Genomic DNA, 17,054 nt, shown 5'->3' with positions numbered 1-17,054 from the left:
GAACTTAGGAATGAATGTTATGGCCAAATCGACAGTGACATTCAGAAAAAGAAAGAAGAAAAAAAGGACTCAATAAGGTCTCCATGTGTGAGGACAATGTGAACTTTGATCCCAATGAACTTGGTGAATTTTGAAGAACTTTGTTTGATATATATATATATATATATATATATATATATATATATATATATATATATATATATATATATATATATATATATATATATATATATATATATATATGGAGCAATACAAATGATATCCAGAAGTATTTGTTTTTATTGATTCCAGTTTGAACTGCAAAGTGTTGTGCATGGGGTTATGTGTGTAATTGAGATCCCTGGAAAAAGTGAAAGGACACATTCTTTATTTTGTGATTTAGACAAGGACAGTTTTGGTCCTCAAATAAGGGGATGCATTTTCATCTTGTCCTCCCCCATTGAGCGATGAGCCTTGGGGTGAGGCTGAAATAAAAGGGGAGGATGCTGTGGAATGGAAATGGCCCATGGGATAAGGTGAGCAATTAATTATGTAGTGGTTGGATATTTTTTGTATTTGTGGAAATAGGAATTGTTGGGGTGAATCCTGTTAAAATCGTATTTTCTCCAGTCATCTTCACCCTGTCCCCTTCATTCTCCTAAATTGAAACCTCTTTTGGACGATCACTCATTGTTTGCTCAGCTTGTCCAGTGAACTTCAAAAAGCAATGGAATTTTACAAGAACGACGGTCTGGAAGGGAAAGGCAGAGACAAGTGCGCGTGCCATTTGAAACCAGCAGCCAATGCCATTCGAACCTAGACTCTTCCAGACCTTGCCAGCCAAGACACGAGAGGAGTGACATTGTGCGGGGCATTTTACTTCCACATCAGAGCAAAAACGAGCCAACTGCACCTGAAGAAAGGCAAGGCCTGACAACTCCACCACATCATCATCTCTAATCCTCCCTTTGTCTTGTTTGCGTACTTAATGAGTGATAACATTAGTAATAAGGTCGGTGAAAGGTCCGAGGGAGGGGGATTAGATGAAGCAGGTTGTCCTTGGGGTTTATTTATTTGATGTCATTTGAGATCAACCCTTTCATTTTTTTTCTTTTCCTGTGAATTTTTTTTTATTTGGTTTTACTTTTGCTCTGACTGACACTCCTTTTGTCCACTCGTGGGTAAATTTGGTTTAACCTGGCAACCATAAACGTCATTTTGCACTTTTGTGCTATTGGCATGTGAAATTCTGATAGTCTGTTGTTTATCATGGAGTGCAATATTACTCCATATGTAGGGATGGGATGAGAAAAAAAAAATGACCGCCCCATTAAATGTGTACAAAATGATATGCTGAAAAGCTACTATATAGTGAAGTCGCAGCCTTTTAAAAGCCATGCCTTTTATTCTCGAACGGTTTCATAACGAACATGAATGAAAAAGATGCCAGAATACATCGCTAAAGTACCAAATCAAGAGATCGCAACCTCGCTGAATTGTTCATCCACCGAATTGTTGATAAATGTCAACCTAATGGGGGCCCGTAATTGTTCCTTTAATTTTTTTTGTTTCATTTAATGATTGTTTGTGATAAAACACTGAGGTAGCTTTATCTTGTGTCTCCCTCCAAGTCACTTGGGGCGATTCCCTGGCATGGGCAGTGACACCCTCTCTTTTAAAATAAGCAACTGTGGGAACAATTTACACAATAACATTCGTGATAATGACATAAATGACCACAGGAATGTTGACCACACCCCATCTGGATGAAGTGTGTTAAACAAATCTGTATGTAGAAATAAGTTGATAACACCCCAATTTCTCTTAAATACAGCAAGTGTTTCTGATGACGAAAATATGGAAACCTTGGTCGAGGTTGTTTAAAAAAAAAAGAAAGAAGTGAGCTACATCATTGAGGGGTTGGGGTCGGGTTGTTCCCCATATAAATGCCCCTCAAAATAATTTACTGGATGCTGACATCATTGGCATCCATATTGGAAAGAGTGGGGTGAAAAAATTAGTCAGAAAAAAAAACATCATAAATAAAATGAAGAAACATGTAGGGATGGAATCCCCAAAAACAACCAAGACAAGAAATTAATGACAAGGTAGGAATGACACCACAAGACAACAGCAAGATCCTTTTTACAGATTGCCATCATGACGTATTTTGACATTTTTGTCATAGATAGCAATAGTAACAATTGTATGAAGATGTCTATGTTTGAGGTAGTTGTCGATTTGTAGTGTGGGTTGGTGTAATTGTGTATTTTATTTGTTGTGGGATTGAAATGCAAAAATGTCAAAATATGTCCCGATGACGATCTGGAAAAGGATTGTGGTTCCTCCCTTGTCTGGTTGTTTTATTGGGGATTCCATCCCAACATGTTTCTTCATTTTTAATCATATTAACTTCATTTTTAATCATATTTTGATACAACGACAATACAACATACATATATATTGCATATGTTTGGAAAACTCACAATATGCGATCAAGCTCACTATCACTCAACGCCATTTTTAAAATTTAAACTTGCCTTCACATAACTTAACCTTTTAACATTTATGATAATAAGCACCATACTCTTGACAGAGCATTGGTGCTCACAAAGTAGTTTCTTGGCATGGGTTATGCTGCATGGTTCCCCATTGCCTTTTGCTGAAGTCAATCAAGGGAATTTGTTCAGTAATTTGTTCCTTGGTGTTGGTGATGGATTACTTCATCTTCGTGAAGGATATCTTGGGATTTTCAACATCTACCACCAACTCATGCTAAAAGATGGGATGCCCAGTTTAACCTCCTTAAGAGGGATGACATGCACGTTGATGCCTCGCCTTGCCTGCTAAACACCCGGATGACAGTTTCAAGCTGGGTTGAGATGCGAACCCAGACTGGTCTGCTTAAAAGCGAGTGTGCGTACATCTGGGCTATCCTGCCACCCCCTTTGAAGCTGATAAGGACTAGTTTATACTAATTGCGAGTTCATGGTTTATTTTTTAATAAACCTTTCACATTTTAACAAAAATTTATCGGATCTATTTAACTTCAAAGCATTGAGTGAGCATTGAATTAATTATCATACAGTCACTTTGTTGATCATGTGAAAGGGGTTTTATTTTTCTTTCCTCATGCTTGGCAAATGGAGTGTAACTGCAGTGCCTATAGAAAGTCTACAACCCCTTTCAAAATTTTCACTTTATAGCCTGGAATTAAATTGCATTAAATCAGACTTTTTCCATCTTTATTTACACATCGTAACTCACAACTTCCAAGTGAAAAACAAATTATACAAATTTCAGAAAATTTAATTTAAAATATAAAACTAGAATATCTTGGTTGGATAAGTGTCCACCCCCCTGAGTTTATACTTGGTGGAAGCACCTTTGACATCAATTACAGCTGTGAGTCTGTTAGGAGAGGTCTCTCCTAACTTTGCACACCTTGATTGGACAATATTTGTCCATTCTTCTGTACAAAACTGTTCAAACACAGTCAAGTTGCATTGGGAATGTTGATGGACAGCAATCTTCAAGTCATGCCACACATTTTCGATTGGATTTAGGTGGCAGCTCTGACTGGGCCACTCAAGGACATTTATGTTTTTGTTCCTTAGCCACTCCAGTGTAGCTTTGGCTATGTGATTCAGGTCATTGCCATGCTGAAAGGTGAACTTCCATTCCAATTTCAGCTTTTTTGCAGAGGGCAGCAGGTTTTCCTCTAGGATTTTTCTGTATTTTGCTCCATCCATTTTCCCTTCAATCTTGACACATGCCCCAGTCCCTGCTGAGAAACATCCCCATAACATGATGCTGCCACCACCATGCTTTGCAGTCGGGATGGTGTTCTTTGGGTCATGTTCTGTGTTGGGTTTGCGCCAAATGTAACTTTTCGCATTAAGGCCAAAAAATTCCATATTGGTTTTGTCAGACCACAAAACTTTTCACCACATGGCTTCAGAATCTCTGGAATGGTTTTTCGTACACCTCAAACGGCACTCAAGATGGGCTTTTTTGAGTAACGGCCTCCATCTTGCCACCCTCCCGTACAGGTCAGACTTGTGGAGTGCTTAGGCTATTTTTGTCCCATTCGCACAGTGAATTTGCCATAAAGACATGCAGCTCTTTCAAAGGTGCCATTGGCCTCTTGGTGGCCTCTCTGATCAGTCTCCTCTTTGCTTGGAGGGACGGCCTGATCTCGGCAGTATCTCGGTGTTTCCATACACTTTCCACTTCTTAATGATTGTTTTGACTGTGCTCCAAGGGATATTCAAGGCCTTTGGGATAAAGTTGAGGAAAGGCACAGATCAGGGGATGGGTATAAAAATATTTCAGAGGTCTTCTGAAAGCTCCTTGGTACTCATGGTTGAGTCTTTGCTTTGAAATGCTCTACCCAGCAGAGGAAACCTACAGGAACAGCTGATTGTATTCTGAAATAATCATAATCAATACAACTTAACACAGGTAGAGACCAATTAACTTGGTGTGTGATTATGAAGGTGATTGGTTACACCTGAGTGAATTTACAATTGTGATTATAATGGGGGTGGACACTCATCCAAATAAGGTATTCTGGTTTTGTATTTTTAAATAATTTTATGAAATTTGTTTTTCACTTGGAAGTTGTTGGTTACAATGTGTAAATAAAGGTGGAAAAAGCCTTATTTAATGCAATTTAATTCCAGGTTATCAGGCAACAAACATTGAAAAATTTTGAAAGGGGGTATAGACTTTCTATAGGCACTGCATAGCAATTAGTATGCTAAATATGTGCACCATGAAACAAAATCCATAGCTATATAACCATTTTGAATGTAGGTCATCCAGGAACATTCAGGACAAGCATTTTTTTTTACACAGTACAACACCACAAACATTGGATAGAGTGGCTCTTCACACATTAAGTATGCTATACACCACAACATTATAATTCCATATAGCACTTCACACATCTATTTGGCCCCTCTCAGAACCCATTCAGTGAAATGCTCTGCAGAGCATTCGTGGTTGCTAAAAGAAGATGCAAAACAGCACTCAAAACATTGTTTTGTGACCCCAATGCACCTTATTTATTTCAGCAGATTCCATACGGCTGCAGTCGACAATAACGGCATGACACCGAAAGGAACAGCACAATGCTTGACAAAATTAGAGGAGGAAGAAAGAAAAGCAACAACAACAACAAAAAAAAACAAAGAAAGATTACTTTGAAATTCAGAGGAAGTTTGAGGCAGAGCAATAAGAAGAGAGCACAATGGCTATAAACCGAACCGAACCAATTCGGAGCAAATGCGTCAGAATTATGTAATATGCCATGGGTATGCAGGAGGCGTTCACAGTAAGCTTTTTACATACTTTTTTTTTACGTACACGTGGGGATGGCACTGAGGGGGTAGGGTGGTGAAAATGCGAAAATTTAAATTTGGAGTACTGTGGTAGGGGGAGGGAAGCAGGGGGGGAGCGACAGAGGTTGATCTCTGCATTGAGCAGAGCGTCGCTGCATCCACTTTCCGCTGGTACTCCAGGGGCCTCCATCTGACCATCCCTCAGGGAGATGCCTGGCCCATCCCCATCTCCCTGAGATGCTCATCAATCTGTTGCAACCATGAGGCATGTGGTCAGCCCATTTGTCTCCTCCAATATCGAGGTTCCCTCGGTGAGAGAATCTGGTGAGCACGATCAGCATCAGGAATATAAGCCGCAAGTTGATACAGTCGCAGCTGACGCTCATGGACTATACCGGTAGCAAACCTCACCTGATTCTCAGCAACTGCTCGTTGGATACAAAGTGTGATCAGCGATAGCCAAGGATTCTCCAAAGAGACCGAGTACCGAAGGAGTTAAGTCTCCATCTCAGATCCTTGGTCAGAGTCCAAGTCCTACATCTGCAGAGCAAGACTGGAAGGCTCGACTGAAAAACTCAGACTTTCGTCCTCCTGCATAGGTACCGACAGTGCCACACCCCATGATCCAGTGAATCCACGATTCCACAGGCCCGACCCAGACGTCTGTTGACCTCTGGCTTATAGCCAACAGAGACACGAATATCACTGCCAAAGTAAGTGAATCTCTCCGTGACCTCAACATCCTCACCACAAACAGGTACAGACAAGATAACAGCATCCAATATGTCAATGAAAGCCTGGATCTTAGTTTTAACCAAGGAAACCCATAATCCCAGTGAATCAAACTCCTCATTCAGCACCTCGAGGGCCCCTAAAAGCATATCTAAAGTCTCTGCAAAGATGACTGCATCATCTGTGAAATCAAGGTCTGAGATCTTGACATTCCCAAGCAATGCACCACAGCTTGATCTCTCAGACATCCTCCCCAAAATCCAGTCCATACAAGTGCTGAAAAGTGTGGGAGCCAGTACACACCCCTAACAAACTCCAGTAACAACTGGAAATAAGTCGGAGATGGAATCACCACATCTCACAGCACTCTCAGTCCCAGAGTATCGTTCAAAAATCAGATTTATCAGTTTTGGTGGCACCCCACGAAGACTGAGAATCCTCCAGAGGGCATTCCAATTTACCCAATCATATGCTTTGAAGAGATCAACATAGGCTGCATGCAGCTCCTGCCAAAAATCTTGTCTAAATTCGGTGAGGACCTGAAGAGCAAGGATATGGTCACTTGTTGACCTCTTTGGTATAAAGCCCAACTGCTCTGGGCACTGGTGCTCAAGCACTGTTGGTGGACGACACCTCAGCACCACCCCAACACACCACTGTGATCCGACCCAAAAACTTTTCCTTCTGTCATCAAATAATGGGGGCCCTGAAGGCCTTGCTCCAATCCGGTCATCTGGTTCGCTGGCCTGTGAAGGGCAGCTACATAGCTCAGTACCTCCACAAAATGGGTTTTTAGTTTTCTTTGTATTCATGTGTTTTGCAGAATGAAGAGTCTTACGGTGGTTGGAGTGCAAATCCTGCCACCAACCTCCTATAAAAAGGCAACCCAACTGCTGGAGGATGTCCACAGATGCAGTTGGGCACCAGATATGGATGGCCATTGGTTTCACAAGGAGTTCCTCCACCCTTTGAAGAACATAAAATAACCTAAAGAACATAAAAAAAAACTAGAAGGGCATTCCATAAAGCGCATAACTCCGCCACGTAATGTCTGATCCACGAGAGCATATCAGGCCCAATACATTTTTCAAATATCATGCTATACAGTACTATATTTTTTGGCCTTATCTCTCAATGGTGAAGAATCACTTTCAAATAAAATAATTCTCGTCTCCAGATCCAAATTCGGATCTTCACCAAAATCGAATCAATTCGTCCTTGTGACATACCCAACCTGTCCACCAGAGATATTGTGCTGTATATCGTTTTTGGCCCTATCTCTCAATGGTGAAGAATCACTTTAAAAATTCTTGTAGTCGGATCCAGATCCGGATCTTCACCAAAATCTAATAAATTCATTCTTGTCACACACCGAACCTGTCCACAAAATTTCATCCAGATCTGTCAACAACGTTGTGAGATTTCCAGTGCACAAAAAAACAGACAAACAAACAGACATCACTTTTGGTGATGGAGGTAAAAATGCTAAAAAGAACATAAAGGACAGATTACAGAGGATAGAACATGGAATAAGGTTTTAAAAAGATACTGGTTTTTAGACACACACTTGGAAAGGTAGACAGTTTATCCATATAGTGACGCATATCTAATATCACAATTAATTACTTTCCATCCATTGGGATCCATACTCTGAGCAGAGCATTGGTGCTGTCTAAGCAGTCTCCTTGGCTATTGGGTACAATCCTGGACGGAATCGCTACTCTGGCACAGGATACCAGCATGCTGGCACTCATTTTGCCAACCTCGGAAAGATGACAGGAAGAGTCAACCCCACCTGGTATTAATTCAACAGCCAAGGGTGATTTGAACTTAGGATCCTCAGATCCCAATCGCACTACCCTAACCATTAAGGCAATACCAGCCATATTAATTACTTTACGTTTATTCTATTACATATACCAAGGAGATAACTGAACAATACTAAGCAATGTTAACCCCAAGGAGTCATTTCCACAACATATCTTTTATTTTATTAAAAGTGGGCCAAATGTTCTCCTCGATGCGAGTGTAACCCACAGTGAGCATGTGCAATTGAGAGAATACCTTCATATATTATTTCAGCACCCCAAGTGATGAACTGCATTCAAGAGTCTGAGCCGAGGCCGAAAGGGCTTCTCATGCAGCTCATGCTGACCCAATATGTCTAATCAGAGGAAGATCACATGGTTTTTCTCAAAGTAATGCCATAATTGATTTGCATGCTAGAAGACATCCTTGATGACGACCTTATTTTAACCCTCTTTGGGAATGAAGTGAAAGTGTTGTCGCATGCATGCTTTTCTGGCAAGATGGACTTTATTTATATACCTTTAACTTTCTGTTGCACTTGCATTTTACATAACACATGATAACTTACAATTAGCCTTGCCCTTTCTCAATGAGATGGGAGAGGATATTGTACTTGGTGTGTGTGTGTGGGTGTGTGTGTGTGTGTGTGTCAGTGAGTCCACATACGGAACAACCTTGATATGGCACCCCAGGGCGACCTATTTTAAAGTGTGCTGAAATCGGCCTTGAGAACAGTTCGGCAAAGTTGTGTAATGCAATCACATTTTTGTGGCGCATTTAACCACAACTTGAGTGAGTATCTTCAATGTGGATTATGTCCCTAAGTTATATCCATGGCCTTTTCTGATTGCATTTTCCCGCACCACACATGGTTGAAGGTATGCGGCAAGGCCTACAGGCTCAACTCGCATGCCTATCCAGCCCGAGGCATGGTTTAAAGTTGTCTCATGTAAGAATAAAAAGTTAAAGGACAATTTAACTGATTTTAGGGTGAGGGTGGACCCGGAAAATAGGTATTGGCTCTCTTCTCGGAAACTACACACACTATTTTGATGAAACTTTGCTGAAACCTTCATCCCCTGTGATGTACCAAAGTTTATTGACCGCATCAAAATCTGTGCTCATATGAAGGGAGTATATGGGGGTGGGGGGGGGTATTATGGCCCCTCAAAATAGGTATTTGCTTTCTTTTCTGAAACTACACACAGAATTTCAATGAAACTTGACCACAACCTTCATCACCCTTGATGTACCAAAGCTTGTTCATGGCATTAAAAAATTCAGGGTCTAAGGGGGTCTGCGGGGGGATTTGAGTGACTGTTGCTCCTAATCCAGGTGGTCCAATTTTTTGTCGTCTGTGTGTCTGCATGTTGTTGTCAAGGACCTTACTTCACTTGCCCCTTCTAATGAATGTTTGTTGGTATGTGATTGGGATCCTGTTAGCTCACATACAGTATATATGAATTTACAATAATAATGATTCGACGTGTTTACTTCCACTACATACAAATCTTTACCGACATATTATTCATGATGGCTGTATAGGGATGTGGGAATTTATTGGATGACATTAGTCTTGCACATTCACAAAGGAACATGAGAAGCTATTATAAAGGTGCTATGTGTCAGTTCGTGAGTGCCCAGGCTAAAATGCTACAGTTAGAACTATAGCATATGAGAGTCGTACTCTTGTCTACTATAGTTGGTGACAGGTCCTACAACAGTCGTCTGCAGATAATTACTACAGGAAAGGAATGCTATGTTTGCCTGGGTGGGTCTGTGTTGGTTCTCTGGTCTAATGTAATTTATATACCCTGACGGGGCTCTGCATTGTTAAATGCTATACTTGTTATCCTAACGCTTTTTCAACCCCCCCCCCCCCCAAAAAAAAAACTGCACCCATGTCCAAAGGAAGCGGTTCAGTTTGGCATTTTTTATATAAAATAGGCAAAGTACAGAAATGAATGAAACCCTTTAGAATTACCCTTTAGAATCCCCCTTTAGAATTGAACACGTTGGGGGAGAGAAGTTGTTCTTCTTCATTTCTGACAGATGACTGATGGAAGGAAATAGGCAAACATTGAAGTCTTTTCACCCCTTAAAAACAAACAAACTGGTATTTAGCTCCGTCTGTCGCCTTTCACAGGTCGCTTTTCTGTCCGTCATGCTATCTCCTCCGAAACAGTTGCTCAGAAATTCACCAAACTGGGTAGTCATGATCAACACATGGCACAAAGGTGCAACAGCAGTATAATTTTTGGCCCTGTCGCCTGGCTTGGGTTCAAAAGGTCAAATACCAAAAAATGCAATTACGGGCACATTTTTAAACGCTCTTTTCAAGAAACTTTGTTTATGCAATCAACATTGAGGGACGCATGAAATATGTAATTTTTTTTGGTATTTGACCCCTGATTCGTGTCTGTGGGGGTAGGGAGGATTTGACCTCTGATTCATGTCTCAGGGTGTGGGGACTTTTGGTTACAGCGGTTAAAAAGGAAAAAAATCAATTAACTTTTAAATTTGATATTGGGTCATTCCTGGTGAAATATTTTGCCATCTTTCAACTTTGCTGGAGGATGAAAGCCTAGGGATTTTGATGGTGCATCATCGACTTCTCTCTAGTTACCTCCGCCACTGAAGGTGGAAGGAGGTGATGGTTTCACCCCTGTCTGCCTCTTCGGCTGTCTGTGTGTTTGTGTGCAGCATATCCCAAAAAGTTGGGGATGGATTTGGATGAAATTTGATGGACATGTTATGTTGGGTGTGTGACAAGGGAGAATTGATTCAATTTTGGTGAAGATCCGAATCCGGATCCGGATCTTATAATTTTTTTAAATGATTCTTCACCATTGAGAGATAGGGCTGAACCGATATATAGCACGATAACTCAAAAATTTGTGAACACATTCAGGTGAAACTTGGTGGACAGGTTTGGTGTGCGATTTGATTTGCGATAAATTGATTTGATTTTGGTGCGATCCGAATCTGGATCTGGATACGAGAATTATTTAATTGTTAAAGTGATTCTTCACCATTGAGAGATAGGGCCAAAAACAATATATATATATATATATATATATATATATATATATATATATATATATATATATATATATATATATATATATAGCATGATGTTTCAAAAATGTATTGGGCCCGATATGTTCTCGTGGATCAAGTATTGGTAGCGGAGGTATGCGCTCTACTGAGTATCCTTCTCGGTATTGTTGTTTTTATATTGGGGTGATTCAAAAATATGCTGTGAAAATTCATTTCCCAGTAAATTTCAGGGTGTTGGAGTTTTATGAATGATTTACTTGTTGAGTTGTGAAAACTCATGATTGGGTGTTTTAGTTGGCATCAGCGACACCATACTTGGCTTGGGTGCTTAACACTGATGGGAAGGTAATATCTGGGGCTTCTCAATGCACAGGATAAGTTTTAAATAATAATATTTACTATTAATCATGTCTGGGAGGGGTGGGGGTTGTGGTAGTGGCTGTGGTAGTGGTTGTGGGAGCTGTACAAGCTCATAGCTATGATTCAAAAAATCATAGCTGCCAAACCACGTGACCTATGGCATCATAGGGGGAGAACTTTTTGTTCCACATGGATAGGCGATCATACTTGTAAAGTTTCACCTCGATCTTTTCAGCCACTTTAGAGAAGAAGATTTTTGAAGGTTAAAAAAAAAAAAAAAAAACACGGCTGCCGAATCACGTGATCGATGACGAAACGTCATCATTTTTTTTTCTGTGGACCATTTTATCACTAGATGACCCTCAAAAATTTTCATACTGATCAGATGAAGCATTATGCATATGCAATGATGACGTCATAATGAAGGCACCTATGATGTTATAAAAAAAAATCACACTTATTCCGCATGAGGAGTAATGGCCATTTGCCAATTCTCAATTTTTTCCTTTGTGCAGTTTCTGTGATACAGAGATCCAAAGTTTGTCCATTTTTCCAACATGGCTGCAACACCACGTGACATATGACGTCACAACGAAGGGACCTATGACGTCATTAAAAAACCCACACTTATTCCCCATGAGGAGTAATTACCATGTGCCAAGTTTCAATTTTTTCCTTGGTGAGGTTCGAGATACAGAGGTCCAAAGCTTCTCCGTTTTTCCAACATGGCTGTCACACCACGTGATCCATGATGTCATAATTATCAATAAAGCATTCTACATGAGTAGTCACTCCTATGGTGAAAAGTTTTCCTCAATCCGCCAAGCGGTTGCGGAGAAAAACACTAAAGTTCTGTGCGGACAAACAAACAAACACGGACCCAAATGCAATACCCTCTCCTCCAGCGAGGGTACGGTAATTACTCGAGTGTTTACGCGTGCACCTGGTATTAAAACGATTAGTTTACACAGATTTATTATTACACTTCAATGTTCAGGTCTCGAGTGAGTGTTACTTACACTGCCATAATAGAGAAATATGTATTGTGAAGATGATATGTTAACGTCATATTATGTATGCAAGCCAATAATGGAAACTGCATATTCAATTGGTATGTTTCTCCCCAACCTCGAATCCTCCCCATCTCAGTATTATCCGTCTGTTGTTTTTTTTAAACTTTAATCTTCCAAATCACAAGGATTGGCATGGTAAGATGCCTGCTGGAGCACTTCTGGAACTCCCAAGTGAACACTTCTGTTAAGACATATCTTAACCTACCTTACTTGCATTATAAATACTGCAACATGAAACCAAAAAATACTCCTGATGGGCAAAAAACAAATCGGATACAAAAAGAATGGCATTCTATAAGTCACTTGAGAGAGCAGACACAGACTCGGCGTGAGGATCAATGTGCAAGTCAAGCAGCCTCCAGATCAGCTGAGACTAGAGCAGACACAGGCTTGGGTTGAGGATCAATGTGCAAGACAAGCAGCCTCCAGGGCAGCATGTTGGGCACCCATAGAAAGTGAATCATTTTGATACAAGGCCAAGCGCATTTTGCAACGCCCAAGATTGGTAATTCATTCAAACCCACGAGGCTAACATTCCCCGATTTGTCATCCAGGAAATATTTCATTACACATTGCATTGAATTTTCCTGGGCAATGCCGGGTACTTCATGTTAATTATATTTGTTACCTCTGCCACCAAAGGTGAAGGAGGTTATGTAATCACACCTTTTGTCTGTTTTTCTGTGTGCAGGATATCTCAAAAAGTTGTGGATGGATCTGGATGAAATTATGTGAACAGGTTAGGTGTGTGACAAGGACGAACTGATTAGATTTCGGTGAAGATCCAGATCCGGATGAAATTTTGTGAACAGGTTGGGTGTGTGACAAGGATGAACTGATTAGATTTTGGTGAAGATCCGGATCCAGATCCAACTCCTAGAATTTTTTAAGTGATTCTTCACCATTGAGAGATAGGGCCAAAAATGATATGTTGCACAATATCTCAAAAAGTTGTGGACAGATTCGGATAAAACTTGGTGGACACGTTGTGTGTGTGTGTGGCAAGGATTAATCGATTTGATTTTGGTGAAGATCCAAATCTAGATCTGGATACGAGAATTATTTAATTTTTAAAGTGATTCTACACTATTGAGTGATGGGGCCAAAAATGATATAGTACTGTATCGCATAATTCAAAAATGTATCAGGCCCGATATGTTCTTGTGAATCAAGCATTACGTGGCAGAGATATGCGCTCCACCGAGTACCATTCTAGTTACCCTCGTCAAATAATTCAGAGAGGGTATTGCATTTGGGTCCGTTTGTTTGTCTGTCTGTCTCTTCGTGACAGTCTGTCTGTCTGTTTGTCTTCACAGAACTTTTGTGTTTTACTCCACAACCACTTGTCGGATTGAGACGAAATTTTCACCATTGGTGCGACGATTCATGTGGAATGGTTTAATGATAATTATGATGTCATAGGTCACGTGGTGTGGCAGCCACATTGGAAAAAACGGGAAAACTTTGGACCTCTGTATCTCTGAAACCACAAGGAAAAAATTGAAACTTGGCACATAGCAAGTACTCCTCATGGGGAATGAGTATGCTATTTTATGACATCAGAGATGCCTTGGTTATGATGTCATAATTTCATATGTAGACCGCTACATTTGGTTCGTACAAAAATTTATGAGTGTCATCTAGGGATAAAATGTTGCACAAAAATTTTTGATGACGTGATCGGTCACGTGATTTGGCAGCTATATATATATATATATATATATATATATATATATATATATATATATATATATATATATATATATATATATATACATATATACCTTCATCTCTGAAAAGATCGAGGCGAAACTTAACACATATGACCGCCTATCCATGAGGAACAAAAGGGCCACGCATATGACGTCATAGGGCACATGGTTTGGCAGCCATATTGGATTTACCCTGAAACTTATAAAAAATACACCACTCAAAAGAAGTCCTGGTGAGGGTTTGCAGTCTCTGATTGCTCTTTTTCTTGTTTCTTAGGTATTTCAAAACACCTGGGCCAATTTCCCCAAAATTTGCTCTAATATATTTTTCATGCTTGGTGTTTAATTGATTCAAGAGTGGAAGTGAACTGTACTTACCAAGAAATAAAAAATTCAATTCTTAATAAAATTGATGTAAAAACATGACATAACGGTACTTTGGGAATCGAGTGTCGCATGTCATGTCCATTGGCGTGGAGGTTCTACCTTGCTCTTTCATGAGCCTTGCTCCTGTAAAGAAAAAAAAAATGCTGTAAATAATCTTTTTTCTGTAAAGTCCTGTAAAGAAAGGATGCATGGATATATCTGACATGTTGCATAAAAGTAGTCGGTATGTTTTTGCTTCATGTATGTAACCAAGACTATTTTTATTTTCTGGAGTGATGAAGGCAGTGATCTGTTGCCAACATACCACCCAAATAAAGGGATGAGCAATTTGTGAAATAAATGAAGGTTTTTGTAAATAATTTCAGTTTTTGTTCAGGTTGGCAAGGCTGAATAGTGTGAAAATACAGAATGGTCGGCCATCATCATCAGTGAATGACGACAGGCAAAAATAGTAAGATCACTCAAAACGATGCTAATTCCCGGCAGTGCAATACAACCCAGTCACGGAGTCCCACCCATTTGTTTGGAAATGACTTCAGTTCCCAGTTGAGCTGGTATTTGGCATGGCAAGAAGGCTCAAGATCAAACTTTGCAAAGAGTTGGAGTGCACCTGCGTGATCCAGTTTGCACACATGGCCAACTATATATATATATATATATATATATATATATATATATATATATATATATATATATATATATATATATATATATATATATATTGTTGCTTCCTGCATTTTTCAATCCACAAAATATTCAGTTTGCACGAGCAGCAGATTCTTTCAACAAAACCAAAAACATTAGATCGAGGAAAAGTGCTTTGAAATTTTTTTTTTTTGCCATAAAAATCTTTGAAATACTTTAGCAAGCAACGCTGCAACAAGCAGTCTCATACTACACACACACACACACACACATTATTGTTCAAGAAGAAAATGCAACATGTTTGCAAAATGACGTCTTTTTCATGGGGAGGAACACGCTTGATGATTGTTTTTCAGATAAAGACACAGACATTAACTTAGACGTCACAAGCACCACGTCATAGTATGACTGAGGAGGAACCAAGACGCATGAGGAGGCCATTTGTCCCACCATGGCTACGCTTAATCAATGCCACATTGATATTGCTTATCAGTTTATTTGCTTCATTTCATCGTGATGGTGTGGGGGAAGGGAGGAGAACAGTGTGCCGGGGACAGGGGCATCACCGAGGTGGTTCGTTTATATCTCACAAAGTACCACATGGTGGACAAAAACAAGTTTGCTCATGAGCCTGGAATCATCAACATGGGCTTCCACTTTTACCCATTCCGAGAAAATGGTCTTACGAGACATCGCGTGCAGGTATTAAATAATTAATGGTCAATGTGGTTGAAGTAGCTTATGCAGGCATTTGCAGTGTAGACAAGGTCACAGAAAGGTGTCAGAGATTGTGGATGCACACGCACTACAACCACAAAGGGGAGGGGGCGGGGCGGCGGAGCAACTGAGCACTTGATGGGGAGCACCTCGTGCTCGAGGGGTACATCTAGGGACCCATAATAGCGGCAATGTGCACAGTGGTTCTGAACCATGCATGGGAAAATGGCTGTATTCATTTTGATCATGTATATACATTAATGTACACATTAATTACATTGCACGTTTGCTCATCCCCGTCCCACTCGTATTGATGCGAGATATGTATGAAGGGCAAATGCATGTTGAGATCGGTACCCTTGCACGCTTTGCAGTCGGGTGCACCACCGCTGAAGGCCATCCAGCGGAACAGGGTGGCAGGAGAAACCTCGTCTTGCGTGAAGGCCGAGCCAACGCGGCCACCCCTGCAGCATTCCTCCTGTGAGACCCCCGTCATGAGGAGGTCTTTGCAGCGACCACTCTTCGTCTGCTGCAGCCAGCAGTTTCCCGCTGTGAGGACCCAGGAGTGGATGGATGGATACAATCAGAGAGATCTAAAACGGTCCAGACGTCCAACTTAATTCGCTACACCACGTGTCCGCGTGAATGTATGGTCTAGTCCATTGGTCCCCAACCTGTGGCTCGTGGGGCGCGTGCGGCCCGCGGAGCCCTATACTGCGGCCCGCGAGGACTTTCCAATCAAAACACATTTCCATGTAGCAATTTTAAAGGGGTTTACGCAATGCCACTGCCGCTTACTGCCGGGAGGAATCGAATCGATTTGATTTTACCTTCCGGCATCTTGCTGCAGTATTTAAAATTAATTACACTCTGAACAGAAATTTGTTTAGAATTACAGTGCGCGAACAATCGAATACATCGAGGATTTATTAATTAAAAAAACAATACTCCAATAAACCCCAAATCGTTGTGTGACAGTATCAAGTTTCTCAAGAAAATGCATCAATTTTTTTCTGGCTCCCAACATCCTTGGGAGTAGTGAATGCCGCCCGTGGGATCAAAAGGTTGGGGACCACTGGTCTAGTCTGTCGTGTACGGTCTCAACTGTGCACGTCATTTCACAGCAAATGTCCCGCTCTTGTGGCGGACCGAAGCTTGTCTGGTCACGGTGTCCGATTTTAAAGACCCACAAGTGACGTCACACATATCCACACGTGGGGGAATCCCCGAGTTCG

At 40.7% G+C, this 17,054-nt stretch overlaps 1 protein-coding gene across 1 annotated transcript in view; it reads right to left on the bottom strand.

Moving 5' to 3' along the window:
- Positions 1–17,054, bottom strand: part of FST (follistatin) — a 51,098-nt gene that overhangs the window by 32,919 nt on the left and 1,125 nt on the right. The window contains exon 2 of the mRNA XM_085845592.1: positions 16,177–16,368. Coding sequence (XP_085701718.1) covers positions 16,177–16,368 — 192 coding nt within the window. The remainder of the gene's footprint in view (positions 1–16,176; positions 16,369–17,054) is intronic.

Source organism: Eptatretus burgeri, chromosome 11 (genome assembly GCF_056783735.1).
Source record: "Eptatretus burgeri isolate ZD-2024b chromosome 11, Ebu_testis_v1, whole genome shotgun sequence".
Lineage (NCBI taxonomy): Eukaryota > Metazoa > Chordata > Myxini > Myxiniformes > Myxinidae > Eptatretus > Eptatretus burgeri.
The sequence above is the reverse complement of the archived record's forward strand: the minus strand, read 5'-3'. Positions and strand labels throughout refer to the sequence as shown.